Raw genomic sequence first — 15,216 nt, forward strand, 5'->3', positions numbered from 1 at the left:
ACATTTCCAAATATTTAAACTTAAAAATGACAGAAATTAAATATTGAAATAAGCAAATAAATGACTTGACTCTAGATGGAGCACTTCACCTCTTTGTCTTCACATGACTTTAAAAGAGACAGTGAGGCTTTTACTGACGCTCAGAAAAACGATGGAATCTGTCAGGTCCACACTTTTTATACACGCACAGGTGCGCCGCATTTGAGGCTCAGTTGAGGACACCTCCGCAAGATGATGCCCCCTGCGGGAGGGACGGCCCTGATTCTACACTTCTACTCCACTACATTTTGAAGGTACATTCAGATTTTTTTGTACTAAACTTCATTAATGTAACACTCATAGTTTCTAGTTACTTTGTACATATAAAAACGCATAGATACGATGCAGTACGCTACTGTAATAGTAATTGGCTGCACATTGACAAACTACAACATGTAAATGCTCCTAAATGTATTTGTTAGTTATAAACACAGGATAAACTTATATCCAGAATAATGTATACATTATTTACAATATTAGCATACATGCTAATATTGTAAAAACAGCCATTGTGCATTCTGACAACTTTTACTTTTGATACTTGAAGTACATTTAGCTGATAATACTTCTGTATGCTACTTCTGCTTAAGTAAACATTTTAATTCAGGAATTTAACTTGTAGGCTAATTCACTTTTTAAAGACCCTAGTGTTTGTACTTTTACTTAAGTAAAGAATTTGATTAGCTACTTCTTCCACCACTGGTAATGACTGTGTCATTCAAATTGAAAAAGCCGCAGGTCAAAAGTAGGCGTAGTTTACAAGCTGCACTTGAACGCAGCATTCCTTTCCATTTTCTTGCGCGTCTCGAAACCAAAACAAGTAGAGCGAGCTTTGGTCACATGTAGAGAGAGCAGCGACAGCAGAGAGAGAAGAGGAAGAGGACGAATAGAAAGCGACAGTCAGGCTCAGCACTGTCCGTGTGAAGGAAGCCTTTCCCCGGGTCCGATCTCCGGTCGGTCCGCTCCACATATGGTTCTCCTCCGGCACATCTCCATCGCCCTGACCGCCGCCGTGGCTGCTCTGGGATCAGCTCTGTTCATCGCCCTGAACTTCTTCTACAAGAGGCGAATATGGTCACCACAGGCGGAGTACTGCACCATCAAAGAGGTGTGATAATATACATTGTGTTCATTCATGTTGTTTGGGTGTTCATTGAACTATGTAACTATGTTAGACTGATATAACATCTGACTAAAGACAAAGCTGCAGAATTCTGGTTATAAATTAGATGAGAATGATGATGCATTTCCAATTCAAGTAAATGAATGCTGGCAAGACAATATCGATGTATTTGCACTATAGGGAAAAGAGTGGTGAGGATGAAGATGATTTTGAGACGAAAAGAAAGGTGATGCTACCCATATAATAACTGACTTGTGAATGGTGTGATGAAGATGGACTTGATGATGATGATAGACTTGATGGTGATGATGCACTAGTTAAAAACATTTACATTATGAGGTTAGTGAAAAATATGTTCTCACATACTGACTAAAGATAACACTGCAGAATTCGTATGGATATGATGGTGATGGTGAAGAAGATGAGGGGGAAATTATGCTTAGTGAATACATGGCAGTGATGGTGATGATGAAGATGATTATAAGGGGGACAATAGGTAGAACAAAAAAAGAGAATGATGACGCTGCTCATAACTGTAACAAAAGTCAAACATATGACACAGAGTGATAATACTATTTGTTTAATTTGTTATGCAGTTTAAGTGTTCATTTTACTTTGAGGGGAAGGTTTTACACTGACTTAAGAAAACACTGCTGAATTATTATGGAGATAATTGAGATGGTGGTGAGGATGATGAGGGGGAGATGTTTAGTGAATACATGGCAGTAGTGGTGATGAGGAAGGTGTTGAGGGGGACAATATTAAAATAAATAAAAACAATACAACAAACTATTAAAGGGGAAAGGTGAGAATGATGATGATGATGAAGAAGAGAAAAATGATGCTGCTCATGTATTACTGACTTGTGAAAGGTGTGATGAAGATGATGATGATGATGATGATGATGGTGGATTTGATTATGGTAACACAAGTCAAACATATTACAATTGTGAGGTTAGTGGAGAAGAAGATAAATTAGTGTAGTGGTAATGATGATGAGGTGATTTTGAACAGAATTCATCTTGGTGGTGAAACTACTTTAAAAGAGGAAGGTGTAAAGATGATGATGATGATGATGATGATGATGATGAAGAGGTGGATGGAAATGAGAAGCAGTAGAAGCCGAGGAAGATGGCGATAACATAGGTGAGTGTAAAGATGAAAATGAAGTTCATTAAAAGATGAGGTAGTGCCATAGTGATGACGATGAAGATGATGAGGGGAATATGAAGATGATGAAGATGTAGCCCAAGGCTAGGGCTGCCACAGGCAAGAATCTGGCAATATGATTCATATAAGTATACAGCAGTTATAATTCAATATATTGTGATACATTAAGCAATATTCACAAACAAAGTGTATATTCAAAAACACATTTTAGATATAAAACAAAACACCTCCATATGCATGTAATCAGAGTACAAAAAAGTGACTTTGTTATGTAATCACAACAGTGGGATCTGCTTTTGCATTCAACATCCATCATGATAGTGCTACACTTATCTTTGCCTGTAAGTTATGAATTACATTAGAATCAATTCAGTTTCATAAAAACGAATAGAGTGATACGATTTTGTATCTATATTTTATTACATCCCTAAAATGCGGGATATTTATTTCCTCCCCAAATCCAACAGATCACTCATTGTGTAGATAAGCTGAGGCCATATTATCATGCACTGTGTTTGAAGTGCCCAGATGTGTACGTCAGTTCCACATCATGTAGTTGATGCCAATATAACTGTAGTGTGTTTCCTGCCGACAGAAACGAAACAGCCGGTGGGACTGAGGGTCTTAATAAATGACTCTTCAATGGAGCAATTCAACAGCAGCCTGGAAATCTTAATAAAATCAATTTGCATGCGTCTAATCTTGTTTCCCAGATTCAATCAGTGGCAGCGGCAGCAGCCTGTAATAAGCTCAGCTTTATCTGGCTCACTCTGTCTTCAGAGGATAATGTTGTCAGTGTCTGCCAGCAGCCCGCTGCAAAGAGGGGGCGTAAATGTTTTCATTCCTTTGGGAGCCAAATTGTACCATGATGCATTGTAATCACGTCTTCGGCCTCAGAAAGCAGGGGAGTTGACTAACGGCGTGTTTGTGACCTTGGGGAGTCTCAGCAGGTGGGAGGGCGACACATGCTCATTTACACAGCGACAAACAATCTCTGAGAGAGTGGAAACAGATTGAGCTGCCGAATAACTGTACCACCAGCCTTTAATGTCTCAGTCCATTCAGACTGTTATTTCTGCAGACTCATGCTCCAATGTGGATGAGTTGGCATCATTGTGGAGAAGGGGCCACTAGAGCACAGCTTAAATGTATAACCTTGCATAATATTAGCTCTTCTTTTTGCTTTTGGTCTACGGCAGTGAGGACACAAAGAACCACCTCCCACACACTAAGATCATGAAATACTAAAACAGTCTAATGAAATTAAACATTAACATTCAGGAGAGGAGAGAAAAGGTGATACTTTACACTGCGAAAAACAGAGCAGCTTCTATCAGAATACTATACAAAATCCTATGTTCGTCCCACAGCTGTGAAATGTACATTTTTGGAGAATTAGCGACAAATTGTAAATGGAAAGAAAGAAAATGATGTTAGGGGCATTACAAGATAATATCATTTGTGTATTATTAACATAATATCTCAATCTCAATCTTTATTTATTTATATAGCACATTTAAAACAACCTTCAGTTGACCAAAGTGCTGTACAGGCAATAACTACAATATGAAATAACACAATGGGAGTACAATAATAAAACAATCATTAAAAACATGATAAAAAGCACAATAACTAGAAACATATAAAAAAATAAAAACACGTACAAATATAAAAATGTAATGTTCAACTAGTATTAAAAGTAAATATCAACATAACATCTTTAAATATAACGGTTATGGTCAATACCGTACCGTAATACTTGTCTAGCTGTTTGCCCCTGCCTCATGTCTTTATGCTAATCTAAGCAAATAGATGTATTTATTTCATGCTTGTTACCTTGTAGAGGTTTAAAGGCATGCAGGGTAATGTATTAATTCACTAATCAAGAAAAAAAGAACACAGAATAACTCCTCGAAAGTTGAACATGAAGGACTGATGATATGTGTATTAAAGGATAAAAGCTTCCATCACGTCTATCCTCTTTGAAATGCATTTCTATGAAGTCTATTGAGCGCTACAGGCGAGCTGACTTTATCACTGCTGGGTGATAAAGCCCATGTGTTGCCGAGAGTCTGCTCTGCTGTAGTGTCCTTGGGCAAGACGTTAAATCCCTGTCAGAAACTAAGCAGTGCAGATCTGCAGCCGTTCCTTTTCCTCCCTGTGGCACAAAAAAACAAAGAGAAATCAATACAGTATCATTCTCTTTTCATCAGAAATGTGGAGAAACTGGCAGAACTAAGGTTGAAATATAAAATAAAAAGTCTGTGAAGTATTTGAACTGATGAAGGGAGCAGGAGATAAAGGACATTTGAAAAAAAAATCAGAAAGCATATATGCAAAATTAGATACATTTGCACAAAGTCCATGCCGGTTTGTCTCCCAGTAGACTGCATAACATAGAAATATATGGAGGCCAGCTACAGATCCACCATGTTGATCCGAGGCTATTTGAATTCATTACCAAAACTATCTTTATTGCTTCATCTAACCTCCTTCTGACTTAAATACAGGGTAGTTTATAAGTAGATTTATGTCGAATTGAATTAGAGCTTATTCTGAGGTTATGCTTTGGATCGACCCTCCTCATCCATCAACAAAGTTAAGTCTGATGTTTTAATGAGAAAACTAAAAACAGCATCCCGGCGTGAAAAAGGCTGATATGAATTGCTAATTAAACTCCACAGAGCCGCAGCGTACATAATAAATAACGTCTAACCTTGTGTGACTTCTGAAGAGGAGATGAATGACGTGTGCAGGATTTCAGAGGGGTTGTGGAGTCTCAGGTGCAAAGAGAGCGGGGAGGTTTTGAAAAAGCAGCCAACCTTTACTGAGATCAACCACTTCTGCAGATACAGTCAGCTCGAAGACAATTACACTCTGCTCTGTACGTCCTCTCTAATCCGACCTAAGGACGCTCCAATAGTAGGGTTATCATGCTGCTGCTTTGAGATGTCTTTCACTTATACCTCTTGAGGTTTGCAGACGCCAATTCAAATGACTGAACATTTTGAAGTGTCTTTTGCACACCAAGGGTCAAATTCCCACACGTCTGATGCATTTAGTTTCATACATAATGATGATCCAGTCTGCAGAAGTGCAAATCATGAAGTTAAAAGATAACAGATGGTGTGAAAAGCTTTTATACGATCACATATTTCCCTGGTGGGGATAGGTTTCAAAGCAGCATTGTGTGAACTGGTTTGGCAAGGGATTTAATGTAAAGTAGTTCATTTATATGTAAAATTCCACACCCTTAAGCTTTCTTTTTTTACTGTTTGAGCCTATCATTCATAAAAACGACGTACTTCATTTTTGATATGGTCAGAAAAAGATAGCTCTAATAATTGTATATCCTTGGCCAACTTCAGAATAATTAATGTTTCATTATCGGACATTATATTTTACAATATATAAAATGTCAGGAAATACAGAAGCTCTATAACAATTTCCCAGAAGCAAAGGTTACATAAATCAGGGTGTATTGCATTCCACAAAGCCACCTGTTGATTTCAGACAATCCTTACTGTAGGTGTCAGCATAGTACTTGCACTAGTCATTATAACTACAAATCATTTGTAGTTTATAGATGTATATGTATTTCTGCCACTGTAATATATGTCTATATTTTTGTTGCTGTAGATTTATAGAACATTCTAATTTATCAAGAACATTTCATATTATGAATTATTTGTGGTATATATGCTGCTGGTTATTGTTTTTATTTAAATGTTATCATGCTTATACACATTGCTGCTGTGACAAAAATAATTTCCCAATTCGGGATAAATAAAGTATCTATCTATCTATCTATCTATCTATCTTTCTATCTATAATAATAATAATACAACTGTATTTATATAGCGCCTTCCATGCAAGATACAGCTCAAAGTACTTTACAGAGCAATACAATATAAAAATAACAATGAGTAAACAAGATATAAACGTTATTTTAAAAAAAAACAGAAAGAGTTAGATCACATAACCATAAAACAATTAAACATGAACAGTGATACCACTCAAATTACCCCAAATTAAAAAGATAGTGTCTTTAATTTACTTTAAAACAATTCCAATGGAGTTGGTTGTTCTAAGATCCAATGTCCCACAGTTTGGGGCCACAGAAGGCAAACTAGCCTTTCTCCCCTCTCCTCGTTCGTCATGCAGTGCTGAATAATTGATGTATTTATTGACAGTCTAAATGTGTCTGATGGTGTGTGCTGTACCTGCAGGAGGAGGAGGAGCGTGGGAAGCGTCAGGTCCTGGTCCTGGGTCTGGACGGGGCCGGGAAGAGCAGCATGCTGCAGGGTTTGACCCCTGGGGAGGCAGCGGGTAAGAGGGGTCGCTGCCGGCCCACCCGCGGCTTCAACTTCATGAGCCTCAACGCCCCCGCCTGCCAGCTCGACTTCCTGGAGAGTAAGACTGCTTTTATCCCTCAAAAGCAAACACTTCTGAGGAAGCCAAAAGGCATTTATCTTTTATCAAACAACATGAAGTCGAGAATTGGAAAGCTCCATGTAATACAGTTGGCCATTTGTTTCATTAAACTTGCTCTTCATCAAACAACACCAAAGAGATGTGTATGTGGGGGATAAGAGCCTGAGGAAGTGCATCAAAAACCTTTGATATAAATAACCACGCTGCTGATGAGAATGTGGAGGAGTTAGCATGCTAATGTTAGCATTAACTTGTACTGACAGTTATGTTATCATAAAAACATAAAAGGGTGTTTAGATGTTTGCCAGATGTTGCGAACACATGCTGCCTTTTAGCTAATTCCTGTAGCTATTACTTTTAATAATGAAAGAGAGTAAAAAAGTGCATTTTGGCACTTTCTGTTCGCTTGTCCTGGTTTTGATCGTTTTTTTATGGGTTATTAATGAGATGCGTGAGGTCTGTAGTGAATGTCCAAAGCTTCCATGTACAGTATCATAAAAACGGTGGTTGCTAGGTGGCTATATTTGACAACTAAACCTGCGTTTAGCTTAGCGGTGGTTACATGAATCATGCAACGTTAGCTTTTGACTTCTGCTGATTTCATTTACGATTAAAAAAATAATACAAAATGCTTTCAATATGCTACTTAAGTTTATTTTCTGCTACAATCCAAAAAGAAATCCCAAAAGATTTGTTCAAAGGAACCCTTGCAAAGCTAACTCGCAGGGGGGCCTACACAAAAAACGTAAATAATTCCTGCACCTTTCTATTCTTTCATGATCTTAACGTCCATTTCTACGTCCATTTATATACAGTCTATAATCTTAACCCTATAAAAACGTCAACTCCTTTCACATTGTCATTCAAAACATTGTTATAAACAAAACCAGGATTAAAGCAGCTTCACATTTTGGTAAGTAAGTTAAACAGCTTAGTACATTTTATCGGAAATCTGGAATGAACATGAAGGATAATGAAGTTCATTCATCAGCTGATTTCCATCTCCTCCCAGAAAGCTCACTGCATGAGTCATTCACAACACAGATACTATCTCTGACTCTTAATCATTGTCCTTATTTGTTCAGCGACTGAGGTTTCTGTTCAGGGTTAAAGTAGGCCTATCATGAAATCTGTGACCTTGTTGTTACAGACATTTTACTCAAATACAATGAGTGTGGGTCTCAAAGAAAGGCAGGCGAGTCCAGTTAGATTGTATTTACATACTCACTCATAAATCCTGCTAATTAGCATCCCACTGAAGCCACAGCGCTGCACTAAACATAAATCACTTGGCTCCTCATTGAGGTTGTCCGAGTGCGGGACTCTGGATTGCAGCGGTCTCACAATGAGTTTCCGTGGATGAGTTTGGAGGAATGTGTCACGCTCAGCGGCTGATTTATTCATGATCTGAACACAGAGATCGGTGGGCGACGACAATCTTTTTCTCATCTCTGAAAGTAAGAGGAATACATGTCAACGCCCACTCACTTCAGGCGCAGTAAATGTTAGGAGTCTTTGTCTAGGTGACATTGATGCAGAAGCATGTTGACAGCTCACACACACGCATCAGGAGCTGCACAGTGCACAGGGACCCACGTTTCTCTGACTGAAAAGATGCAGATCAGATTAGTTAGGAGTCGTTTGAGGCTTTTTAGCGTCAGGTGGTTTGTGCTAAAGGGAACTGAAAAACAGTATCAGGAAGAAGTTACTTTTACATTTATGCAAACTGTGCATTCATGCCCAAATGTGTACCTTCCCTCTTTAGCACAGTGTTAGTACATGATGTACTAGTCTGCTTCTTGCTTCATTTGAGGAACTTCTTCAACTCAAGCTCACAAACTTGCCTTGAATCAGACACTTCTTCATACTAAAGTATACACTAGTCGGGTTGCCAGTTTTTATTAAATAAGGAAACGATCAGTTTTAACTCTAAAGATGACCTCAACACTGTTCTTTTATATACTTTTCACCTACACAAAATCTATAAATTAAATGATTGAAATGTTATTTTTACTCCAACTCTCTAGTTAGATCAAAATATGCAAACCATTTCCAGTCATCAGGTAAAAGAAAAGACAGTTTGTATTTCCCCTCTAAAGTTTTTGTTTGGATAACATATGGAGGGTCAGGTTTACAAATAGGGCTAGGGGAACCACAAATCAATGTTGAAACCGACTTTGACACAACACAGGAATGTCATTGGATACATGTCTTGGGAGTCAGCATAGTTGGGGGTCAAAGTCAAACTTAGTTGAACTTTGTCTTCAAACTCTGTGTAAAAACAGCCCACTTAAAGGTCCCATGTCATGGCCATTTCCACTGATCATAATTCCATTGTTGAAGTCTACTAATATAGATATATATTGTGAAATTTTTCAAAATCACATTGGTTTCTCATACAGCATCTCTGTATAGTATGTGCATTCACGCTCTGTCCTAAACGGCTTGTTGGAGCTCCTGCCCCCCCCCCCTCCCTATGAGCCTAGTGGCCGTCTGTGAGACAGCGAGACACAGCGAAACCCAGCCCGAACACACACACACACACCCGCAGCCTGGCTGGGAGTTTGTGTGTGTGCTCACACACACCGACTCACAGCCTTGCCACGTCCCGCCGTCTCAGGGAGGAGAAATTGCCGGAGCTGCAGCTGAGAAAAGATTGAGTGTGTGTGTGTGTGTGAGGAAGACTTAACGTAACGGCTCTACGGATTGGTCCATTTGGACCAATGGGTCCATTTGGGTATGGGCACGTCACTGTACCCAGGAAGAAAAAGAGAAATCACCAACGAGGCGTTCTGGGGCAGCATATACAGGTATTTTCTATGTTAGAGTTTTACTCGCTACAGGGTGTACTTTGAGGGTTTTTGACTTTGTAGACCGTTTACATGCATAAAAACCTTCATAACACACAAGGGGACGGGTAATAACCGGAAAAGCATGACATGGGACCTTAAATGTAAATTCAGCCACAAGCTCCATTGAAAACATTGCTGAGGAAGTTTTGCTCTCAGGCCTACAACTGAGTTAAATATAAACACACATCGACATCATTCACACCCTGTGACTCAGTGTCGCTGTGTGTGTGTGTGTGTGTGTGTGTGTGTGTGTGTGTGTGTGTGTGTGTGTGTGTGTGTGTGTGTGTGTGTGTGTGTGTGTGTGTGTGTGTGTGTGTTTAATAGGGCGGCCTGTAGGCAGGGCAACGTCCTGCTGAGCTTTCTCTGACTAAAACACAATCTGCTCATACCGCTAGGCGTCAGCTACACCCTCTGTACCGAATGCATTCACTGCTGCCGCATCACATGGCCTACAGGTACATCATTACCAGTTTCCTAGCAACATTCTCCATTAAGTCCAGCACTAATGAATTCTTGCTGTGCTGAACTCGGAGGTGGTGACGACTTGAAGTCGTTCTGTGTGAGCAGCAATTCGTTTGGCCGCAGAGCGCCTCTGGTCATTATAGCCTCAGGTCAGTTCTGCTGCACAGCAGGAATGTGGGAGTTAATGCCTTCACTTAATATTAAACTTTCCCCACCATTGAAGCTGGTAACAGACTCTTCTGAGTCCAGTGACTGTGTGCTGGTTGTGAAGGGCTGCAGAATGCAGTGACATGCTTTTTTCCTGGGTGAGATTGGACCTTCTATGATGCCATTTTACCCAATCATAATAAATCAATCAGCAATCAGTCATTCAAGTGACCCAGTCCACCATTAGTCAAGAGAGCAGGACGGATAATTATTTGTTAAATCAAGCTACAAGTACCTCCAGAACCCTCTCATAGTAACAGTCCATGTTTAAAACATGACGAAAGTAATGCTGCTGTTGATCTTTGCCTCTTTATGTTGCATAAAGGAAAGGAATGTGATCACAGTGAAACTATCAGTGTTGTGGATTGTCAAAATAAATAAAGTTTATTTCAGTTTCTAAAGAAAATGTTAAAGTGTTGGAATTCAGATCTCAAAGTCTATATGTAACGCTAAATTCATGTTTTCTCTGCTAGTCGGTGGCGGGGAGGACCTGCGGCGGTACTGGTCGGAGTATCTTAGGAAGACTCACGTTCTGGTGTACGTGGTGGACTCCTCCGACAGGACCCGCCTCCCGCTGGCTAAAGCTGAGCTGCACCGCCTGCTGAGGGTGGAGCCCCACCTGCCTGTGGTTGTCCTGGGAAACAAACAGGTACAGTCATTTATATGACAGCTTACAATAAAGCTAACCTTATTGTTGTTGTGTTTTCCATTAATTTCTTTCTCTGCGGAAATCAAACAATAATCAGGTAAAAAATCCATCGTGTGCAAATGCTAAGGACTGCACTGCATTAAATTACAATGTTATTGAAAATGCAGACGTGATGTTTATAGTTATCTAGTCCCCAATGAATAACATAACACAATCAAGGTTTGAGATGTTGCCAATTGATTTTCAGTGTAATTAACAGAAACTAATGCTGCCATGCCCATTTATATCCAAAAATCTTGAGTGGTACATCATGCATGTAAAGGTTTACAGCTAAAGTGTATAGCAAAGATTCAGTAATGTATTGTTTTCTTGTTAAAAAATAGTATGGATTTTCTTGTGAATGGAGCACAATATTGATAAAGAAAATGGGATAAGGAAACGGTAACATTCAATAGGTACTTTTCTTATTCTATAGATGAAAAAATGTGGTACTCTGGTAGAAAACCCTTGGAAAAACTGGTCAAAATGATACAGAAATATAAGAAAAAACCAAAAGGTCAAAAAGTGCACATAATAGAGATGAATGTGTTGGAGCAAGCAGGTACACGTTGTTCCCTCTTCATTTTCCCGGCAGATGATCCATCACAATCGTGAAATAACCATTTCTACATTTCCTCCTCGGCTCAATTTATTCACCCTGCACAGCACTTGTGGAATTATACGTGAGCCTTCAAGAAGCAGGAATATTTTGTCTCATCTAGTTTCAGAGCACTGCTGCTATACTTTCATATTTGCAAAAAAGGAATATAAAATAAATTGCCTTCATCTTAACTGAAGTCATTTCAGTTAAGCTAAATGCAAAATTGTTTGTTCAGGGTCCAGTTAGCTTGAACTTAATCTAAAAATGCACACACATTTAGCTGTTTTCTGTTTATTTTTGTGATTTTTTTTACATCGAAAGCAGCCAGTTTCAACCAAACCATTATACATTATATTGGAGGAAATGTGGCTAAAACAAAGCCTCAGTTTGTTAGAACATAGCCAGTTCAGTTGTTTTTGCACCAGCTAAAAATGGAGGCTGTATGTTTTTGCCAAAATCATGTGTATTGGGAACATATCAGTTTAACAATCAAGAAGTGTTTAATCCTATAATAATAAATCTGTGTTGTGTAAATTCCCAAAAGCAAAAAGCTGTCATGATTTCACTAACTTTGACCATTTTCTGAATGATTAAGCTTTCAATAACACAAATAATTACTGCCTTTTTCCTGCCGTGCATATGCTGCAGGTAGAAGAAAGAGAAATACAGTCTTCAGTAGGAGGACAGTGATACTGGCTCTCACCCACCACACTGCTTTGTTCCCAGCCTTGGCACTCGCTCAGTTCAGTACAAAGGATGTTTCCGGCAGAACCAGTGTACTGTAAGAGATGTGGAGGTGAAAAGACACGAGGCGAGCATCCATTGACCCTGGCTTGTGTCGAAGAGTGTAGGATGGAGGTCTTCAATTAATTTTCTTCACGTACACACATTTTATTCATGACTGAGAGAGCTAACATTGGAAAAATAGGGCACAAATTGAGTATTATTTCCTTATCTGCCTATTATTTTAGCTGATGGTTTCTCTGGGATAAAATAAAAAGGTAGAATCACTAAGCTTGACTTCCCAACAGATGGAAATGATTCAGGATTAATTATGAAGGATTTCTATAACCAAAAATATGGCTACAAAATATGTTTTTGTTTCTAGTGCAGTAAACAAATAAGTATGTAGCTAACCTCGCTAGCACCAAAAAAAAGGCTCTGTATGAAGCTGTTATTTGGACCGACTTAATATTTTGTGGCAAATGCAAAACCTTTGTTTGTTGCAAGTGTAATATGCCTTATGTATTTTCCTCACAACTACATTTACATATGTTAGACTTGAATGGACTTAGACTCAATGAGAACAAACTGCTTAGTGACAAAGAGCTGTCTATTTAGCATGAAGTTAGCTGTTAGCTGTATGCGGTTAGCTAATGGACATTCTACTCATTTCCTTCTCACCAAATGGGGCCAAAACGTTGCTAAATATAATACTTGTGTTCATTAACACATATGATGAGTTATTTGTGTTGCTCCCACCAAACTATGCTAACGAAGTAACGTGCAACAAAGCCCCAAACATTTAATCCGCTCAAGTTGGAAATGGTGTAACTGGAATTTACAGTTCGACAGTGTAAGTTTCAATAGATATTTTTACGTATTTGTTGTAAATTGTTTTATTTCCTTGACAAAATAAGACTTATTTTCTAACTGAGTTGAACTGTTTCCCCCCTCTCTTCTCAGGATAAGCCCAACGCTGTGAGCGTGTCGGAGCTGCATGAAGCGTTGTCTCTGAGCTCCATCACGGAGGAGAGGAGGCTGTTCCTCTTGGCTGCACAGCTGGGCTCTGACGGGGCCCTGAGGAACTCCTGCCAGGGCCTGGACACCTTCCAGGACCTGCTGCTCCAGCTCGTCTGATCTCACCCACATGAGCGAGCATGGAGGAGGAGGGGATGGAAACAAAGGGATGGCTTAGAGCAACCTTTCTGGTTTATTTGAGGCAGAGGAGGGGGAGATAGTAAAGGAACTGAGGCAATGAAATTACTGAAGATAGAGCACAATGCCTTGCAGTTCACCCTTGTTATCCTCCTACCCATTTTCAAAGCAACTTTGTTGGTTTTAGAACATTCTTCAGCTCATCTCATCTTACAATTTTCTTCCAACTTGATTCATCTTAGTCATCGGAGAGGAGGAGGTGCGTAGCGAAGAGGATGAGGACAGAAGGATGAAGGTGTGTTAATGGAGTGACTCAGAACTTCACCACCTGCTGATGATGAGTCAGGCTTCGCATTCGTCTAAAACTCTAAATGTCACCTGGCGACAGGTTTACTTAAGCATGTAGATTGTACTGTATATAAACTGAAACAATTCAAGTCCGTAGAAGCAGTTTCTTCTGGTTTGCTGTTTTATGAAAAGTGTATACAGCACAGAAGTCAGCAGAGCAAAACAGGTAATATTGTGGGTTGCCAAGTTGGAGCCCCCGGGGACTCAGACTCCAACAGCTCAGTGAATTAATCGACTAGAAGTTACTTGCAGACTTAAACTTCTCTGAATGTTGTGAAGATGTAAAGGGACGCCCTGACATTTTGAAAAGCATTGGGTTATTTTTTGTGTCAAGATTCTTATACTTCTGTAAGTATCTACACTTTTTACCACTATCTTCATAGGAATGCATTTCATTTTATTTGGTTGTGTTTTCAGTCCCAACAACAACACAACACTGCCAACTACACCATCTAACATACAGTATAAGCCAAATACATAACTTTAAACTTCAAAATGTATCAGAAGAGACTGGAAGCAAACAAGGTCAATGTTTTTAAGAAGAAAACTTTCATAATTAGTAGCAAAAGCTGTGTTTTTGTACAGGCTATCAACAGTGATGTTAGCTTACCAGGCTAAAGCTAATACACGCTTAACCTGGCTATGCTCTCTGTCTTTATAAAAACGTGTACTCCCATTCTCTACAGTTAGATCACTCTTTAGAAAACACTTAGACATGATCCAGGATCTTGAAGGTATAAAAAATATAAGCGTATTTATCTTTATTGATACTTGTACAGATGAACTGGAGTTAGCTAGATTCAGATTTTGAATGCTGTGTGTGTGCAGCAATGTTTGCATATGACGCACCATTTTTTTAATGAATGTGATGTTTTATTCTTAATGTACTGTAATTCTGCAGAAATGTTGTTTCACAGTAACTGAGAGTTTAGTAGATCGGTGTCATACTTGATGTGCTAAATAAATGGAACTGATATATGGATTCATGAATGTCTTTAGGTGTTGTTGTTCCCTCTTGTTAGTTGCAGTTGTTAAAAAATGATGATATAGGCAAAGAATGTATAGGATACAATTTGTAATGTAGTACAACTGAATCAATTTATTTTTACTGTCCATTATGTGTCCAACAATGTTTAACACACAAACCCTTAACCTGTCTATATTATTTTATTTATTTTGTAATTTGGCTCGATGACGTTTACTTTTTCATTATTGTATTATTATATATATCATATTTAGTTTGTTTGATGGTTAACATTGGAATGTACCTCTAATGCTCATTTAGGTGGGATTCCTTACATATACCTCTAGATATTTTTCATTCATAACTTGCTTATTTTTCTTTGGTTTTCTGCTGCTTTATTTTTAAATTCACAAACAAATAAAAATGTCGATCTAAAGGGTTGAATTCAAA

The 15,216-nt window shown here is 38.8% G+C and overlaps 1 protein-coding gene across 1 annotated transcript; it reads left to right on the forward strand.

Annotated features, from left to right (window-relative positions):
• The first annotated feature begins 815 nt into the window (after window positions 1–815).
• On the forward strand, window positions 816–15,216 carry arl10 (ADP-ribosylation factor-like 10). Its single transcript, XM_034223064.1, has 4 exons — window positions 816–1,147; window positions 6,562–6,745; window positions 10,761–10,936; window positions 13,263–15,216. The coding sequence occupies exons 1-4, from the start codon at window positions 1,010–1,012 to the stop codon at window positions 13,434–13,436; spliced, it is 672 nt and encodes a 223-aa protein (XP_034078955.1). The 5' UTR covers window positions 816–1,009; the 3' UTR covers window positions 13,437–15,216.

The sequence above is a fragment of the Gymnodraco acuticeps genome, unplaced genomic scaffold, assembly GCF_902827175.1.
Source record: "Gymnodraco acuticeps unplaced genomic scaffold, fGymAcu1.1, whole genome shotgun sequence".
Taxonomy (NCBI): domain Eukaryota; kingdom Metazoa; phylum Chordata; class Actinopteri; order Perciformes; family Bathydraconidae; genus Gymnodraco; species Gymnodraco acuticeps.

Excerpts from the sequence above, each read along its gene's own strand:
- arl10 (XM_034223064.1), top strand. The coding sequence starts at position 1,010 with ATGGTTCTCCTCCGGCACATCTCCATCGCCCTGACCGCCGCCGTGGCT. Across the intron at positions 6,746-10,760 it reads CCAGCTCGACTTCCTGGAGA|TCGGTGGCGGGGAGGACCTG; the intron begins GTAAGACTGCTT and ends TTTCTCTGCTAG. Across the intron at positions 10,937-13,262 it reads TTGTCCTGGGAAACAAACAG|GATAAGCCCAACGCTGTGAG; the intron begins GTACAGTCATTT and ends CTCTCTTCTCAG.